The 15,943-nt window shown below is 39.4% G+C and overlaps 1 protein-coding gene across 9 annotated transcripts in view; it reads left to right on the forward strand.

Annotated features, from left to right (window-relative positions):
- RPS6KA6 (ribosomal protein S6 kinase A6) overlaps nt 1–15,943 on the forward strand; it is a 241,360-nt gene that overhangs the window by 68,080 nt on the left and 157,337 nt on the right. For 2 of the 9 annotated variants that reach the window (XM_043897077.1, XM_043897084.1), the window contains exon 1: nt 1,084–1,516. In XM_043897077.1, the coding sequence (XP_043753012.1) occupies nt 1,439–1,516 (78 nt within the window). In that variant the 5' untranslated portion in view covers nt 1,084–1,438. The other 7 variants (XM_043897076.1, XM_043897079.1, XM_043897075.1 and 4 more) reach the window with 7 other exon arrangements.

A 15,943-nucleotide genomic window follows, 5' to 3' on the forward strand; every position in this document is an offset into this window, starting at 1 on the left:
GGTGGGTGTTATTTTGTCTACCATTAGAAACCTCTCCAAGGTACTGAGCTGGCTTAGTCGCTGTTACAGTTGCACTTTCAAGTTCTTTGAAGTGTCAAATGTGGAATAACATTTTTACTCTAGGTTTTGAAGTATTTCCCATGTATTGATCATTTCCCATGCATGAGGCTATACTTCATCTCAGTTAAATTGCTAGCATCTGGTACAGTGTGTGGCTTAGAGTAGCAAAGCAGTAAATGTTTGATTTGGAGAAGAGAGAAAAATGATAATTTCTGTCACTACAGGTCCAATATCCTCAGAGCGGGGTGGAAATGAAGTTAGCTTCGTACACTCTGCCTTCACTGCCTCACGTTGAGTCCAATAAGTGGTGTACGTCACGTATGTGAATACTGGAAACACGGGGTGTCATCAATAGTATGAAGACAACCAGTTGGTAAATACCAACACCGTAAGCAGGACAAGAGGAGAGGGGGGAGTTAGGGAGTGCAGTTGTACTATTTTATTTTAAACGGATTTTATTCCTGCCTCCAGCTTCTATGAGGCTAATGTATAATAGACTAAAACCCCTGCCTTAATATTTGTCACTAAATACCAAATGGGCGTGCCTCGGTGTATAGGGCACCTGTTTTTGCAAGCCCTGAGAGCAGGTATTCCTGGAGTCCTCCTCTGACACTGACTCCTCCAAATGCTCATGAGGGACCCCAGCTCTCGAATCCTTTTTGGGACTCCTGCTGGCAAGGCTGCTCTGTTGACTTGCGAGGGCCTGCTGAGCATGTGTGAACAGTGCCGCGCATGCTCCGTGGAGCGCGCAGGTTTACCGAGGAGCTAGCATAGGATTTTACTACGTCTCTCCCGCCTTCCCCGCCCAGTAAGCCCCTCTCCCCTCTCTCCCAACCCCCACCACGCGATCCCTCACACCTCCCCGCCTCCCTCCCCCCGACCGCCCCCTCCCCCTCCCCCCCCCCCCCCCCCCCCGGCCAGATTCACCCTAGGCTGGGGAATCTCCATTGACGTTTGGGTGACGCTGCCGTGCCGCCGCGGTCGGGAGTTCCAGGCGCTGCACAGGTAACGCCGCCGCTGCCGCCATATTGACAGAGCTGGGAGGGGGCCCGAGGGAGCTGGGAGCTGGCGGGGGGGCGGGGGGGAGTCACCGCCGAACGACTGTCGCGGCGTTGGCGGCAGTGGTGAGCACAAACCGAGCGGCAGCTCTTTGAGAGGCAGCACAGAGTTGTCTTCTCCGTGGGGAGCAGCAGCCTGCGGTGGCGACGACCCCTCGCTCCGAGTCTTTGAGGGACCCCACGGCGAAGGCAGCTGTCGCTGAAGGCGAGGCTGGGGATCCCGGCGGTGGCGGCGGCGCAGTGGCAGGCAGGCTCCAAAAACGGGATGCGCGGCCGCGCGGGCAGTTGGCAGCTCCTGTTCGAGTGCTCCTGAAGGGGCGATGCTACCGTTCGCTCCTCAAGACGAGCCCTGGGACCAAGAAATGGAGGTGTTTGGCGGCAGCGCAAGCAGCGGCGAGGTTAGTGTGGTGGCTAAGAGGGGCTGGGGCCACCCCCTTCCTCCTCTCAAGACCGTTGCTGGGGTGCCCGGGAGAGAAGGGGCATGGGGCTGGGAAGCGAGGTGCCAGGCCAGGCCCCTTGAGGCTGCGGGGCGGCGGAGCACGCTCTGCCCGAACCGCGCTTTCTCTTGGGAGCCGGTGGGGATTGGGCGGCGGGCTCGGGAGTCAGGAGTAAGTGCAGCCCGGGCCGGGCTTGGCCTGGGGGAGTGTCTGCCTTGCGGGCCACGCCAGAGTTGTGACTAAGTTTCTTCACTTTTCGACCTGAAGTGGAACTGGGGGATACGCCAGGTGCCCGCGCCTGGCTCCACATGTCTCTCTTTCTCCGCTGCGCCAAGTGTGCTAGCTGCCAATTTGAGGGACAGCTGCTGACTCCAGCTCTCTATTGAACACCGGGTGCTTTAGGAACCCAGCGCAACAGAAACAGCAAGGTGACGAACTCTGGGGACATTTACACATAGGGATGAATGCTCCTTAGTTACTTTTCTCATTTCTTTGTGGCTTGTTGTGGTTCTTTGTAACAACCTAAGTGGAGATTAACTGGAGGCAAGGTTTCTTTATCTACACTCAGGTGATGTTCTGCAGCCTCCTTGGCGGTCTCCTGAATTCTACCGCCCTCTTCCGCCCCTTCTCCCTTTGCCCAACTGCTGTCCCCGCCCCGTTGGTCAGTGAAAGAACAGGCAAAGTAAACTCCAGCCCTTATGAGAGGAATCTTTGGTAAGACAGCGAGGTTCAACCAAAATATTTTGGTTCGCCTCTCTTCCCGCTCTTCTTACTTCTGAAACTGTTCTGGTTACGCTTTGGTCAGCTGTGCAGTGAGAACTCAGATGTGCACAGGTTCTTTGTTTTTTTATTATTGTTGCTTTGTTGTTTTTGTTGTTACTATTAGAAGCAGGCAGCGTTTAAACACAAAAACAAGATTTTGGGGGAAAGTCGGATGTTTTTCTGATAACCTAATCGATTGACAGCCTGGTAGTACAGTAGAGGCCATCACGATTACAGATCTCCTAAAATTTTGAAGGCCAAATTGATTCACAGTAGGATATTTTGAGGTAGGACTCGAAATCCTCCACATCTCTAGGTGAAGATTTGTCTTTTAAGTACTTGCTTCATCCTTAAAAATATACTTTGGATTGCTGTCTGTTTAATTTGTTCTTTTTCTTTTCAAATTTCCAGCTGAACTGGGGTTAAAATTACATGCCAGAATAACATTTAATAAGAAATGTAGTGGAAATATGGAAGAAGTCTAAAGTTGAACCCTCTCTATTTATAGGAAATATTTTACGAGTACACTAAGGAATTCGTAGATACATTTTAATATTCTACATCTCTTAAGAACAGGATAAATGAAGAGGGGTTTGTTTCTTCTTGGAATGTTTCATACTTGCAAGAATTTTCTAGAAGATTACTCAAGGGAAGAGGAATTTTGTTTAATTTGTGTATGTAATCTTTTGACTTATAGTTCTAGGCATCTGGTTTATAAAAACAGTTAAATGCTTGGATAAAAGGTTGGGATGGGAGGGGGGAACCATTCGCATGCTTGCTATTATTTTTTGTTAACTTTGAATGTAGAAATGTTTTAAATTGTAATTACCGCATATGGTTTTTTTTTTTTTTTATTGTTTGCAGTATGTTTTAGGTATTATAGAGATTTAACAATGGGTCTCTCTACCTCAGCAATTTGGAAAAATACTGGAGTGGAAATTGTTAATCCCTATGAAGTAAAACGAAAGGTGAAGGTAATGTGGTAAAGATAGTATTTCTGCCTTCTTTGTCTAAAACAGTTATGATTGGTTAGATTTAACCCTGCAAGTGACTTAATTAAACTTTTTCTAAAACAAATATTCTAGGTGAAAACTAAACACTATATCTGACCTGCTTAGACCTGTTTAGTACTCAGAAGAGGTTGTGTTTTTTGTTGTTGTTGTTGTTGTTATTGATGTTTGTTTATAATGGCTTTCTTTTGATAAGGAGACACTTTTACTTCCCAGAATTTTTATTTATTTTAATTACATGTTTGTTGATGTTGGCTTTAGAAATGTTAACCATTGAATGTGAGCTTTGCAGCCCTGAATCATGATAGTTTTTAGGACTAAGGGTGCTTTCATTGTAGAATATATTTTTTGAATATGTGTTGAAATCCTTAAAGAAAATGTAAGTACGAATCTGTTAACTTTAATGTTAAAGGAAACTTTAATGTCTATTTCTGTGTGTGTTAAATCCTGATAAAATTAAAGATTGTATACACTATCATATTTTGTGGAGTCTTTTTCAACATTTTTTGCTGTCTTGTTTCATGGGCAGTTGTTAACCTTTGAATTATCATTCAGAAGTGTGATAATTGGTTGTTTAGCCTCTTAACATGTTTTTGCACAGGAAAAAAATTATTAAGGATAGTTATGTTCTTATACCAGTGCACAGTAACGAGGTGTAATGATGAAGAGTCTAATCACTGTAACATTGTTCAATGGGAAATGTGTCAGAGGTTTCAAACAAGAATTAGATTGGTTCCAGTGAGAGGTGGAGAATGGGCCTGAAAGGGGAAATAGCAGCTCTATTGGCTCCTGAGAAAGAGAGGGAGAGGGGAAAATAGGATAAGCAAGAAACTTTGGTTGTGAGAGCTCTTGCTGGGACTGTCTCAATTAGGTCTGTTGGGAATAGGGACTTTAAAGGATATTATCCCTCAGGCAGCCATAATTTTAGCTATTACCTGAATTCCGTCAGCATCAGGGAAGAGATACAATGATGAAAAGCCTAATCACTCTAAAATTGTCCTGTGGGAAAATGTGTCAGAGGTTTCAAGTAAGAATTAGGAGGTGTGATGGGTGTTGGGCACCCCTGGACAAAGGTCATTAAGAATAGCCTGTTTTAGTAGTAAAGTGGACTTTTCATGAAGTAGTGCCATGTACACAGTTCGTGCATTTTGTGTTTTGGTGAGAGAGTACTTGATTCCTGATGGAGTTTGTTACAGAATTTTCAAATTGTACATTATATCACCATATTATATTAAATATTTATTGGTACTTTTATATTATTTTTTAGCATACTGCTTTTGTTTAAGTTAGTTTTGAAAGTAATACAATTCATTGCTAAAACAGTTTGGGGCTAAAGCTACTGACTCTAAAAATTTAACTAGGACATCAGATATATGGCAGATTGGGAAAAACTGCTAATTTTAATTAATTTCATGAGGCCCTGTAGTAATAGAGGAAAGAACATGGGCTTTGGAGGCCAGTTTAATCTAGGTTCCAATTTCACCTCCAACTTACACTAGCTCCACTGCAAGTTACCTAACCTCTCTGAGCTTCAGTTTCATCTCTAAATGGGAGAAGAACTGTCTTCAAGAGCTGTTATATAAAAACTAAATACTTTGCTGTGTTTAATTCCTTAGCAAAATGATTTGCACATAGTATGTATCCAGTTTCTTCTATTTCCCCACAGTCACCTCTTTTTTCTGCCCTAAATTCTGAATTATTGTCTACTATATTAAAACCTTGGTATTTAGATAGCCATAGTCATAGCTCCAGTTTTCCTTATTACGAGTGGTTTTTCATAAAATCTCCTTCCTAGATCATTTCATTTAAGTATATTGATCACATTTGTAATGATAGGATGATTAAGGATGAAATACAAAGTTATATTTAGGAACACTTTGGGGGATAAGAAGAGGCAAATCATTTGTTATAACTAGCTAATGAGATGTTTCATTGACATTTTTCTTATTCTGAACTTTTGTCATGGTAGGAATTGTTTCAGTTCATGAAGTGTTTATTGGATACAAGGCAGTTCAGTACATAGCACTGTAATGTGAAATGTCTAAAGATATACCATCCTGAATCCCGCCTCAACCCCATGGGTTTACATTCAGGTGGGCAAGATAATCATATGCAGAATTGCTATTATACGAATTATAACACCATCAACAATGAGGTGGCCGTGGTGGTGGTTTAGGGAATAGATTCAGTAAGGCATTGTGAAAGAGGTAGAATTTGAGCAGGGCATTGGAGAGTGGATAATATTTTCGCAGATTAAAGGCACCTATTTCTGGTGGATGAGGGCAGTGTAAGCAAAGGCATGGATGTGTTCTTGGAGGAAGGAGGAGTATGATTGGCTAGGATATAAGTCTATGATGTGAGAATGGGAATATAGTGTGATAGGAGGTATTCATCTAAAGGTAGGCAAGGCCCAGATTGTATGGGGCTTTTAAAGTTAGTTTAAAGGTTTTCAGTGTTCTGTAAATGGGAGCTACTGAAGATTTTTGAGATCATGAATGGCATGACCAGATCTGTGCTGGCAATAGCTGATGGCAGCGTATAGGATGGATTGGAGTTGGGGAGAGACTGAGGGTGGGGAATTTTAATCAGTGAAAGTAATAGTGAGTTTTTTAACAAAGACAGAAGGCAGTGTAAAGGAGAAGGCTGAGGGAGAGACCTTGCAGAGTTAAAATAGTTTAACAACTGATCAGATATTAGGGAGTAAGAGAAATTAGAAGTATTGTGGTAGGACTTAATTCAATATAACAGATATTTAGTGCATGCTTGCCAGTAAAAGTGTCTATGTTAGCCACTAGACTAGTATAAAGGTAAACAAATATTTGCAGCGTAGGGAGATAGAAAGCTAAAACAACACCGCCCCAGTAGTGTCTTAAACAAGAGCACACCACTCTAAAGGTTTCTGGCTATGCTTGGCATGCTTAAAATCTTTACTTCTAAAGGTGAATATGCTTATTACTAGCTGAAAGGTTTTCCAGTGCTTTTAAAATAGTGCTTTAGCCTGAAATTTTTGCTTTATCAGTATTCATCTTAAGTAGCAGCCCATGAGTGCAGAGGGCTGTGCTGAAAATAGTGACTGGTGCTTTTTTCTAGAATGCAATAAAGAGAACAGGGATATCTGTTTTTCTTATATACTCTCACCAGGTTTATTTGGACTAGAAAGAGGGGAGTGGCCAACAGGGCGCTGACCCCAACCCACCCCTGATGCCTTCCCAGTTTTTCCAAGACTATCTTACTTTAAGCCAGTCTGGTCTGGAAATATTCAGGTCAGTTCCTTTAGGGCAGAGCCTCTGTATTTCCCTACCTTGATTTTTTTTCTTCAAGAGAGGTAATCATTACCTCACCATTACAAAATAAGGCCTGACTTGGTTCTATTCCTTTTTCCATCCATATTGTTTCAGTACCACCCCTTTCAGTCTCTCTCATCTGTAATTTTGAGAGGGAAATATGATATTTTTTTTTCTGTTCTTGTAATTTCTCTCTTGGTGTATTCTGTCATTATCTTTAGCCAGCAGTTCTCAAAGTCTGGTAAGTACTTGGAATCTTGAGGTCTTAACTTTTAGTACTTTGTCAAAATTTGCTGTATAATGTTTATACATTTATGTGATTTCCAAAGATAATTTACTGTTCTTGATGATGGTTTTATTTTTTTTTGTCTATATTGTTTTCTTTTGGTTTGTTTTTAGGTGGGAAGGGAGTTGAAAAGAAAAGAGATTTAATTAATTTTATTTTTGGCTCCACTGAGTCTTCTTTGCTACTTGTGGGCTTTCTCTAGTTGCTGTGAGTGGGGGCTACTCTCTAGTTGTAGTGTTCAGGCTTCTCATTGCAGTGGCTTCTTTTGTTGTAGAGCACTGGCTTTAGGTGTGCAGGCTTCAGTAGTTGCAGCTCGTGAGCTCTAGAGCACAGGCTCAGTTGCTCCTCAATGGCATGTGGGACCATTCCACACCAGAGGTTGAACCCACACTTCTTGCACTTGCAAGCAGATTCCTAACCACTGGACCACCAGGGAGGTCCCTGGAGAGAGATTTAGAGCTAAGTTTAAAACTGGCTTTTGTAGATAATAGAGATGTTTTCTGAATTGCCCTGGAGGCGTTCTACACAACTGATTTTGCTGCTAGATTTTAACACTTATCTGTACATTTGAAGTAGGTCCTGCTGTGTGTGTGTGTGTGTGTGTGTGTGTGTGTGTGTGTATTGGTATGTGAGAGAGAGAGAAAGAGATTGAGAGGGAGAGAGTGTGTTTTGTTTATTCCTTGCTTCATTTCACAAAGTATTTCAAATGGTTTATAGGAGATAAGATCCAATAAAAATTATTTTGATATTCAGGATAAGAGGAAACAGCATAGAAGGTATGTGGAAAGGATGGAGGATGGGGTTGGAGGGTGAACTAGAACACAGATAAGATGCTCTAAAGGTCTGCTACATATTTAAAATATAGTTGAATTTCAAATTTGTCCTTGATTTCCATGGGCTGGTCGTTTTTAGTTCTGATCGTACATCTGATGGGGCTTCCCTGGTGGCTCAGTGGTAAAGAATACACCTGCCAATGAAAGGAACAGAGGTTCAGTCCCTGGGTCAGGAAGATCCCCTGGAGAAGGAAATGGCAACCCACTCCAATATCGTTGCCTGGGAAATCCCATGGACAGAGGAGCCTGGTGGGCTATAATCCATGGGATGTCAAAAGAGTCAGACATGGCTTAGTGACTAAATAACAACAGCATAGATCAGAGATGCCTGGGAATTAAAAAAATTTTTTTTCCATGATGGTGTTTAACTCACAGAGATTCATATTTAACTAATCTGGTGAGTGTCTGGGCATCATTTCCCAGGTGATTGTGATGTACAGCCAATGATAAAGAGCCACAGCTCTATGCCAAAAGGAAAAATAGTCATGTAGTTCTCATTATCCAACAAGAAAAAAAGTGTCTTTCAATGCCTAAGCCAGCAACTAGCTGTAAAATAAATTTCCTGTGAGTTATGTGTTTTGTATGTTTTATTCTGTCTTTCTAAGATATGATGGGAGCAGAGGAAGTAGTTGAAGTATCTTGTATACTCTTTCTGTGTAGATTTGAGAAATTTCCTTTTCTATAAGAGAAAAAAACGTTTAGTGACCTATTTTAACCTTATAATTTGGAAGCTAAATGATCTGCAAACCTTACTACTATCTAAGGGGATAGTGACTCCATTGTGAATAGAATATCCCTTCACTAACAAAAATTTCAAAGGCAACAAATAATTATTCTTACTTTGGGACCTATCTCTCTTTCCTATAAAGTGGTTGGGGACAGACTTTAAGAGGATATGTAGTAATTTTAACACCTAATGTAAATTTTTTACTCAAAAAGACATTGGAATCCATTCCATCTTAAATGTATCTCTTAAGGGAGAAAGAAACAACATTTATTGAGCATGTATTATCTTTTCAGTTTTATTAACTCTTCAAAACAGTTTGGTATGAAAAGGTGTATCTTTTTAACAGATGAGAAAGACAAAAATCAGTGGAAGGCACAGTTGGAATTTGAACTGAGATAATTTTAAATTCCTGTTTTTCCCTGTATATATTGTTTTCCCCCTTATGAAGATTATATTGAGAATGAGAAGACATAGACAAGTTGTTGACAACCATATCAGATCAGTAAATCAGAACTGCTGATTGAATAGCTATGTTTACTCAAAATAAAGGTCAATAAAATCCAAGAAGGTTTTATGTAGACATAGACAAGTTAATTCTCAATTTCATATATAAAAGCATAGGACCTAGAATATCTAAAACAGTTTTGAAAAAACTAAAATGCAAGAAATCACTCAATATAGGATTAGTAAGGCAGTAACAACAAATTAAGGCAGTGTGGTATTGGAAGAATAAACACATAGATCAGTGGAACAGAATAGGGAATCCAGAAATAGTACACTCAAATAGGCTCAACTGATTTCTGAGAAAAGTGCAGAAGAAGAATAAAGGTCTTCAGTTTCCTCGTGTATAAAATGGAAATTAATGTGTTTATCTCTGATTATTTTGAGAAGTAAATAAAATAATTGTTCTTTGCATATACTATCTGACGTGAATAATAAAGTTATTGTTTTTAACAAAATAAGATTTAGGTGTCCTACACAAAGGACTTCTTTTACTCTGATAAATAACCCAATGGGCAATTTAAACTTGTGTCAGATTCCCCAAGGTTGTATTTTAATGAAATTACAAGGACCTCATATCTCTAAGAAATTACTACAGTGAGAATTACTACTAAAGAATACCATGTATTTATACATGCCATGTAAAAATGTGCATTCATTTGTACTACGCACAATACATGTATCTTTTGAAAGTAAAATTTTCCAAAGCATATGTTGTAGTTTGCATTAGACTAGCCAGATGACCAGTGTCTTAGCATGGGGAACATTTTGGAGCTATTTAGAACCATTAAAGTCATTAGCTCTGATTTCGACCAAGGAGAGTAAACAGATTCCTGCCTGAACAGTAACCAGGGAAGCTGCTTTACTGTCATTGGCCCAAAGTTTTAAAATGTTCCACAGATACCTTCTAATGTACATATAATATTGATATGCTTAGTTCAACTCACAGTAACCTATCATTTTCCCAACTACCAGTCCTTTTAAAAACATGATGATACTCAGATTGGTTTTAATTGGTTCTAAATGTTATTTTGCATTTATTCAGCAAATGATCATTAAATGCCTGCATGTGTAGATTGTTGTGTTAGTTACTGGATAGAATTCATTTGCTTATTTTTCTGGGTTTCTGCCTTGAAAGCTGAAAACCAACTAACTGTATATCTGCCCATTCTTCATAATCACAAGGAAATGTTGGAAGGGACAGTATATTATGTCACAACAACCAACAAATTTTGGCTGATAGAAAACTTTTAAAAATTTTATTTTTTCTGGGATAGTAATGTTCTAATTCCATACTCCTGTGAAATTACTCACAAGTTCACTGATAACTCCTTCTCCTTTGCTTTTCAAAAATATTGATAGTTTTAAAAGGTAGTAATAGATTTCCTCCTATTCAAATCACCTGTCAAGAGTGGAGCCTCTGTATGTATGGGAATTCTACTTGTGTCTTATTTTGCTTAAGGTACCTCTGCTTACTCCTGGCATTGGATTATGGCAGTTAAAGAGGATTATTCTTTGGGGGCATGTGTCCCTTTTGCTTTTATTTAGTGCTCTTCTACAGTCATTTTTGCTGCATGGGAGAGGAAACGTTTTTCCTAATGAATTGCCTTTGAATTGGGGTCTCTTAGTTCTTGACATTGGAATAATACAGAGTCTACAGATTGGTTTTCTGGGTTAACAAGTTATCCTTCAAGTTACTAGTGTTTGATTTTGTGTATTTCACCTCTAACTTTTCTGAGGTGTATACTAAAATAACTAGTAAAATTTTGAAATTAGGTCTATCCTCATTATTTTCATAGCGAGATTGTTCAAAAGCTGGATAGCAAGATCAGTAATACCTTATGTGACAAATTTTAAAATACTGTACATGTAAGCAGTCTCTGGGAATAATGGACTTGTCTAGATAACAATAGGGCTGACTTCAGCCTTTTTATTTAAACTCTTGGGCTCTATGTTGCAGAAAGACTATTAAGAGGGCCATGGCATGACTGTTTTTCTAGAAATAACATATCTGAAGATTTAGAGTGATCTTGAATTAGGGTATTACTTTGAAGACTGATTCTAATTAATAGACTTAGTAACTTTAGAGTCATCTCTTTTTAATTTGAGAGAAACAAAAATGTCATCATCATTGTTTCAGATTTTACATTTTTAGATTCTATGTTTTAAAAAGCAGTGTACTTGACTTTATTTGTTTTAAATACTTGTAACAGTATGGCACAAGTGAAATATTGAAAAAAATTTGGGTGAATTATGCCAGTTCCAAAAAGTTCCATTAGTGGGGTATTAGAGTTAATAGCATCTAAAAATCTAACATACTCTTCTTCCTGCCTTCAGGGAGATGACAAGTTTCTGTTAGTAAAATTATTGGTTTCAAAAAGCATGGAAAATAATCCATTCTGCTGGCATTTTTTTTTTTTCAATTTACAAGGATATAGGGGACATTGGAGTAAAAGTAAATTGAAAATACAGGTTGAGTGTTATGAAATTGTGAACATAATCAGGGGAAAGCAATATTCTGTGTGTACTGCAGCAGTTATAAGACCATAGGATAGATAATTTAGTTTGTTCTTTCTTTGCTAGGCCAACTTGGTTCAGTTCAGTTCAGTGGCTCAGTCGTGTCCAACTCTTGCAACCACATGGACTGTAGCACGCCAGGCTTCCCTGTTCATCACCAACTGTTGGAGGCTACTGAAACTCATGTCCATTGTGTCAGTGATGCCATCCAACCATCTCACCCTCTGTCATCGCCTTCTTCTCCCGCCTTCAATCTTTCCCAGCATCAGAATCTTTTCTGATAAGTCGACGCTTGCCATCAGGTGGCCAAAGTCTTTCAGTTTTAGCATCAATCCTTCCAGTGAATACTCAGGACTGATTTCCTTAAGGATGGACTGGTTGTATCTCCTTGCAGTCTCCTCCAACACCACAGTTGAAAAGCATCAATTTTTTGGTGCTCAGATTTATTTATAGTCCAACTCTCACATCCATGCATGACTACTGGAAAAACCATAGCTTTGACTAGATGGACCTTTGTTGGCAAAGTAATGTCTCTGCTTTTTAATATGCTGTCTAGGTTGGTCATAGCTTTTCTTCCAAGGAGCAAGCATCTTTTAATTTCATGGCTGCAGTCACCTTCTGCAGTGGTTTTGGAGCCCAAGAAAATTATTATTTTTGGACTCCATAATCACTGCAGATGGTGGTGTCATCTGCATATCTGAGGTTACTGATATTTCTCCCAGCAATAAAGTCTATCACTGTTTCCATTGTTTCCACTGTTCAGCAGTTGTTTTGTGGAAGTTGCTCAGCATTCACATGATCTTTTGATGAAATTGTGGGGGAGAAAGTGGTCTCTCTGTCCTATTCCTCCACCATGTAGTATGAAATATGGCCAACTTGGTACTCTTGTGCATTTTTAAATGTTATGCTTCTAATTACTAAAAAATTAGCTAGTTTAGACTAAGGTGTGGCAAACTTTTTCTGTTAAGAGCCAAATAAATATTTTAGAGTTTGTTGATTTTTATAACCTCTATTGCATATTTTTAAAACAGTCCTTTAAAATGTTAGAAAATATTTTAGCCTGTGTGTCACCATTTAGACAAATGGTTTTATTTATTTATTTATTTTATTGTAGTGTTTTTTGTCATACATTGACATGAATCAGCCATGGATTTACATGTGTTCCCCATCCTGATCCCCCCTCCCTCCTCCCTCTCCATCCCATCCCTCTGGGTCTTCCCAGTGTACCAGCCCTGAGCACTTGTCTCATGCATCCAACCTGGGCTGGTGATCTGTTTCACCCTTGATAGTATACTTGTTTCAATGCTGTTCTCTCAAAACCTCCCACCCTCGCCTTCTCCCACAGAGTCTAAAAGTCTGTTCTATACACCTGTGTATCTTTTTCTGTTTTGCATATAGGGTTATCGTTACCATCTTTTTAAATTCCATATATATGCATTAGTATACTGTATTGGTCTTTATCTTTCTGGCTTACTTCACTCTGTATAATGGGCTCCAGTTTCATCCATCTCATTAGAACTGATGCAAATAAATTCTTTTTAATGGCTGAGTAATATTCCATGGTGTATATGTACCACATCTTCCTTATCCATCCTAGACAAATGGTTTTAGAATATCGTTTGCAAAGTTGTTTGTACTAATCTGCTGACAAAATTTAGGGTTAGGAGTCTAACTGAAAAAAAAAAAGAACATTTGAAGTAACTCCCATGGAATATATGAAGTATCAAGAATTTACAAAGACTTATTTCGAAAAATATCTTATGAATGACCGAAACTGTGTATTTTTAAAATGATTTTTGAAAGAATTGAATTTCTGTTGGCTTTTAGAATTTAAAATTGAGTCATAAATCATAAGCAGAATGATTATTGAATATAGTTTATGAAATTTAAGTTTCAAAGTTTTTAAATGTTTCAAGTAAGAACATTAATAAAAAATAAGGAAAATCTCTGGTAGTTACTACTGAAGTTATTTTTTACATTTAATTCTTTCAGATTATAAATTCAGTCATTCCATTCCACAAAATTTTCCAGGATTAATTATGTTCTGGATAATACGCTAGATACTGGGGTTATAAAAAATCACAAGACATGATCCTTTTCCTCAGGGAGCTTACAGTGTGATTGAGGGATGGACAGTGTTTATGGATAGAAGTCTGTGTCTGTTAAGGTAGAAGGAAAAGGAAGCTATAACATTGAGTTTTGATGAAGATGAGCTGATGTTCAAAAACACAGGCAACCTGAAATGGTAAATACTTCAGAGATGATTCATACTTAAATTTGGACTCTGTATTTTATGCTTTGATTTGAACATGAGTGTGTTTTGCCAGCTAGTTTACTTTAGAACAGAGTCTCTTGTGGCTGCCTGCATGCTTAGTCGTGTCCAACTCTGCGACCCCATGGCCTGTAGCTCACCATACTCCTCTGTCCATGGGATTTCCCAGGCAAGAATACTGGAGTGGGTTGCCATTTCCTTCTTCAGGGGATCTTCCCAATCCAGGGTTTGAACCCACGTTTTTGCATGTTTTGCATCGGCAGGTGGATTCTTTATGACTGTGCCCACTTGGGAAGCCCAGCAGAGTCTTATCATTGTTTTTAAATACCTGACTAATACAGTAACTTAGAGGCAGTATACTCTTGTTCATCCTGAGAGTCTCTATTTATTTTTTCATTAATTTTTATTAGTTGGAAGGTAATTACTTTACAATATTGTAGTGTTTTTTGCCATACATTGACATGAATCAGCCATGGATTTACATGTGTTCCCCATCCTGATCCCCCCTCCCACCTCCCTCCCCATCCCATCCCTCTGGGTCTTCCCAGTGCACCAGCCCTGAGCACTTGTCGCATGCATCCAACCTGGGCTGGCGATCTGTTTCACACTTGATAATATACATGTTTCAATGCTATTCTCTCAGATCATCCCACCTCACCTTCTCCCACAGAGTCCAAAAATCTGTTCTATACATCTGTGTCTCTTCTTCTGTCCTGCATATAGGGTTAGAGAATCTCTTTAAAAGGTAACTCTTTTAGGGGAATTCCCTGGAGGTCCAATGGTTAAGGCTGTGCTTTTGATCCCTGATCAGAGAACTGAGATCCCACAGGCCTGTATGCTACAGACACACACACACACACACACACAAATATATATATATATATATATATATATATATATATATATATATATATATCTGAACGGATATATTGAAACAAAATTCAGTTCAGTTCAGTCGCTCAGTTGTGTCCGACTCTTTGTGACCCATGGACTGGAGCATGCCAGGCTTTTCTGTCCATCACCAACTCTCGGAGCTTGCTCAGACTCATGTCCGTTGAGTCGGTGATGCCATCCAGCCATCTCATTCTCTGTTGTCCCCTTCTCCTCCTGCCTTCAATCTTTCCCAGCATCAGGGTCTTTTCAGATGAGTCAGTTCTTCACATATGGTGGGCAAAGTACTGGTTTCAGCTTCAACATCAGTCCTTACAATGAATATTCAGGACTGATTTCTTTTAGGATGGACTGGTTTGATCTCCTTGCAGTCCAAGGGACTGTCAAGAGCCTTTTTCAACACCACAGTTCAAAAGCATCGATTCTTCAGCGCTCAGCTTTCTTTATAGTCCAACTCTCACATCTATACATGACCACTGGGAAAACCATAGCCTTAACTGTACGGACCTTTGTCTGCAAAGTAATAAATATGCTGTCTAGTTTGGTCATAGCTTTTCTTCCAAGGAGCAAGCATCTTTTAATTCATGGCTGCAGCCACCATTTGCAGTGATTTTGTGCCCCCCTCCCCCCCCAAAAAAAACAAAGTCTGTCACTGTTTCCATTGTTTTCCCATCTATTTGCCATGAAGTGATGGGACTGGATGCCATGATCTTAGTTTTCTGAATGTTGAATTTTAAGCCAACTTTTTCACTCTCCTCTTTCACTTTCATCAAGAGGCTCTTTAGTTCTTCGCTTTCTGACATAAGGGTGGTGTCATCTGCATATCTAACGTTATTGATATTTTCCCTGCAATCTTGATTCCAGCTTGTGTTTCATCAAATTCAGCATTTCACATGATGTACTCTGCATATAAATTAAATAAGCAGGGTGACCATATATAACCTTGACATACTCCTTTCCCTATTTGGAACCAGTCTGTTGTTCCATGACCAGTTCTAACTATTGCTTCTTGACCTGCTTAAACTCCTGGAGAAGGGAATGGCAAACTACTTGAGTATTTTTGCCTTGAGGACCCCATGAACAGTATAAAATAGAATTGCCCTTTCTTAAACCTTCTGTGAAGCAGTGACAGTGAGTGGTTATGTAGGTATGTTTCAAAGGACTAACCTATTGGGGTAAAAAAAAACAACAACAACAGGATTGTGTATAATTAGAAAGCCAGAAAGATCAAAAGAAATCATTTTAAATGAATTTTGCAGGTGCTATCAAATTTTCTATAAGTAGTATGTTGACTATAAAGTTCAA

Source organism: Cervus elaphus, chromosome X (genome assembly GCF_910594005.1).
Source record: "Cervus elaphus chromosome X, mCerEla1.1, whole genome shotgun sequence".
NCBI classification, from domain to species: Eukaryota; Metazoa; Chordata; class Mammalia; order Artiodactyla; family Cervidae; genus Cervus; species Cervus elaphus.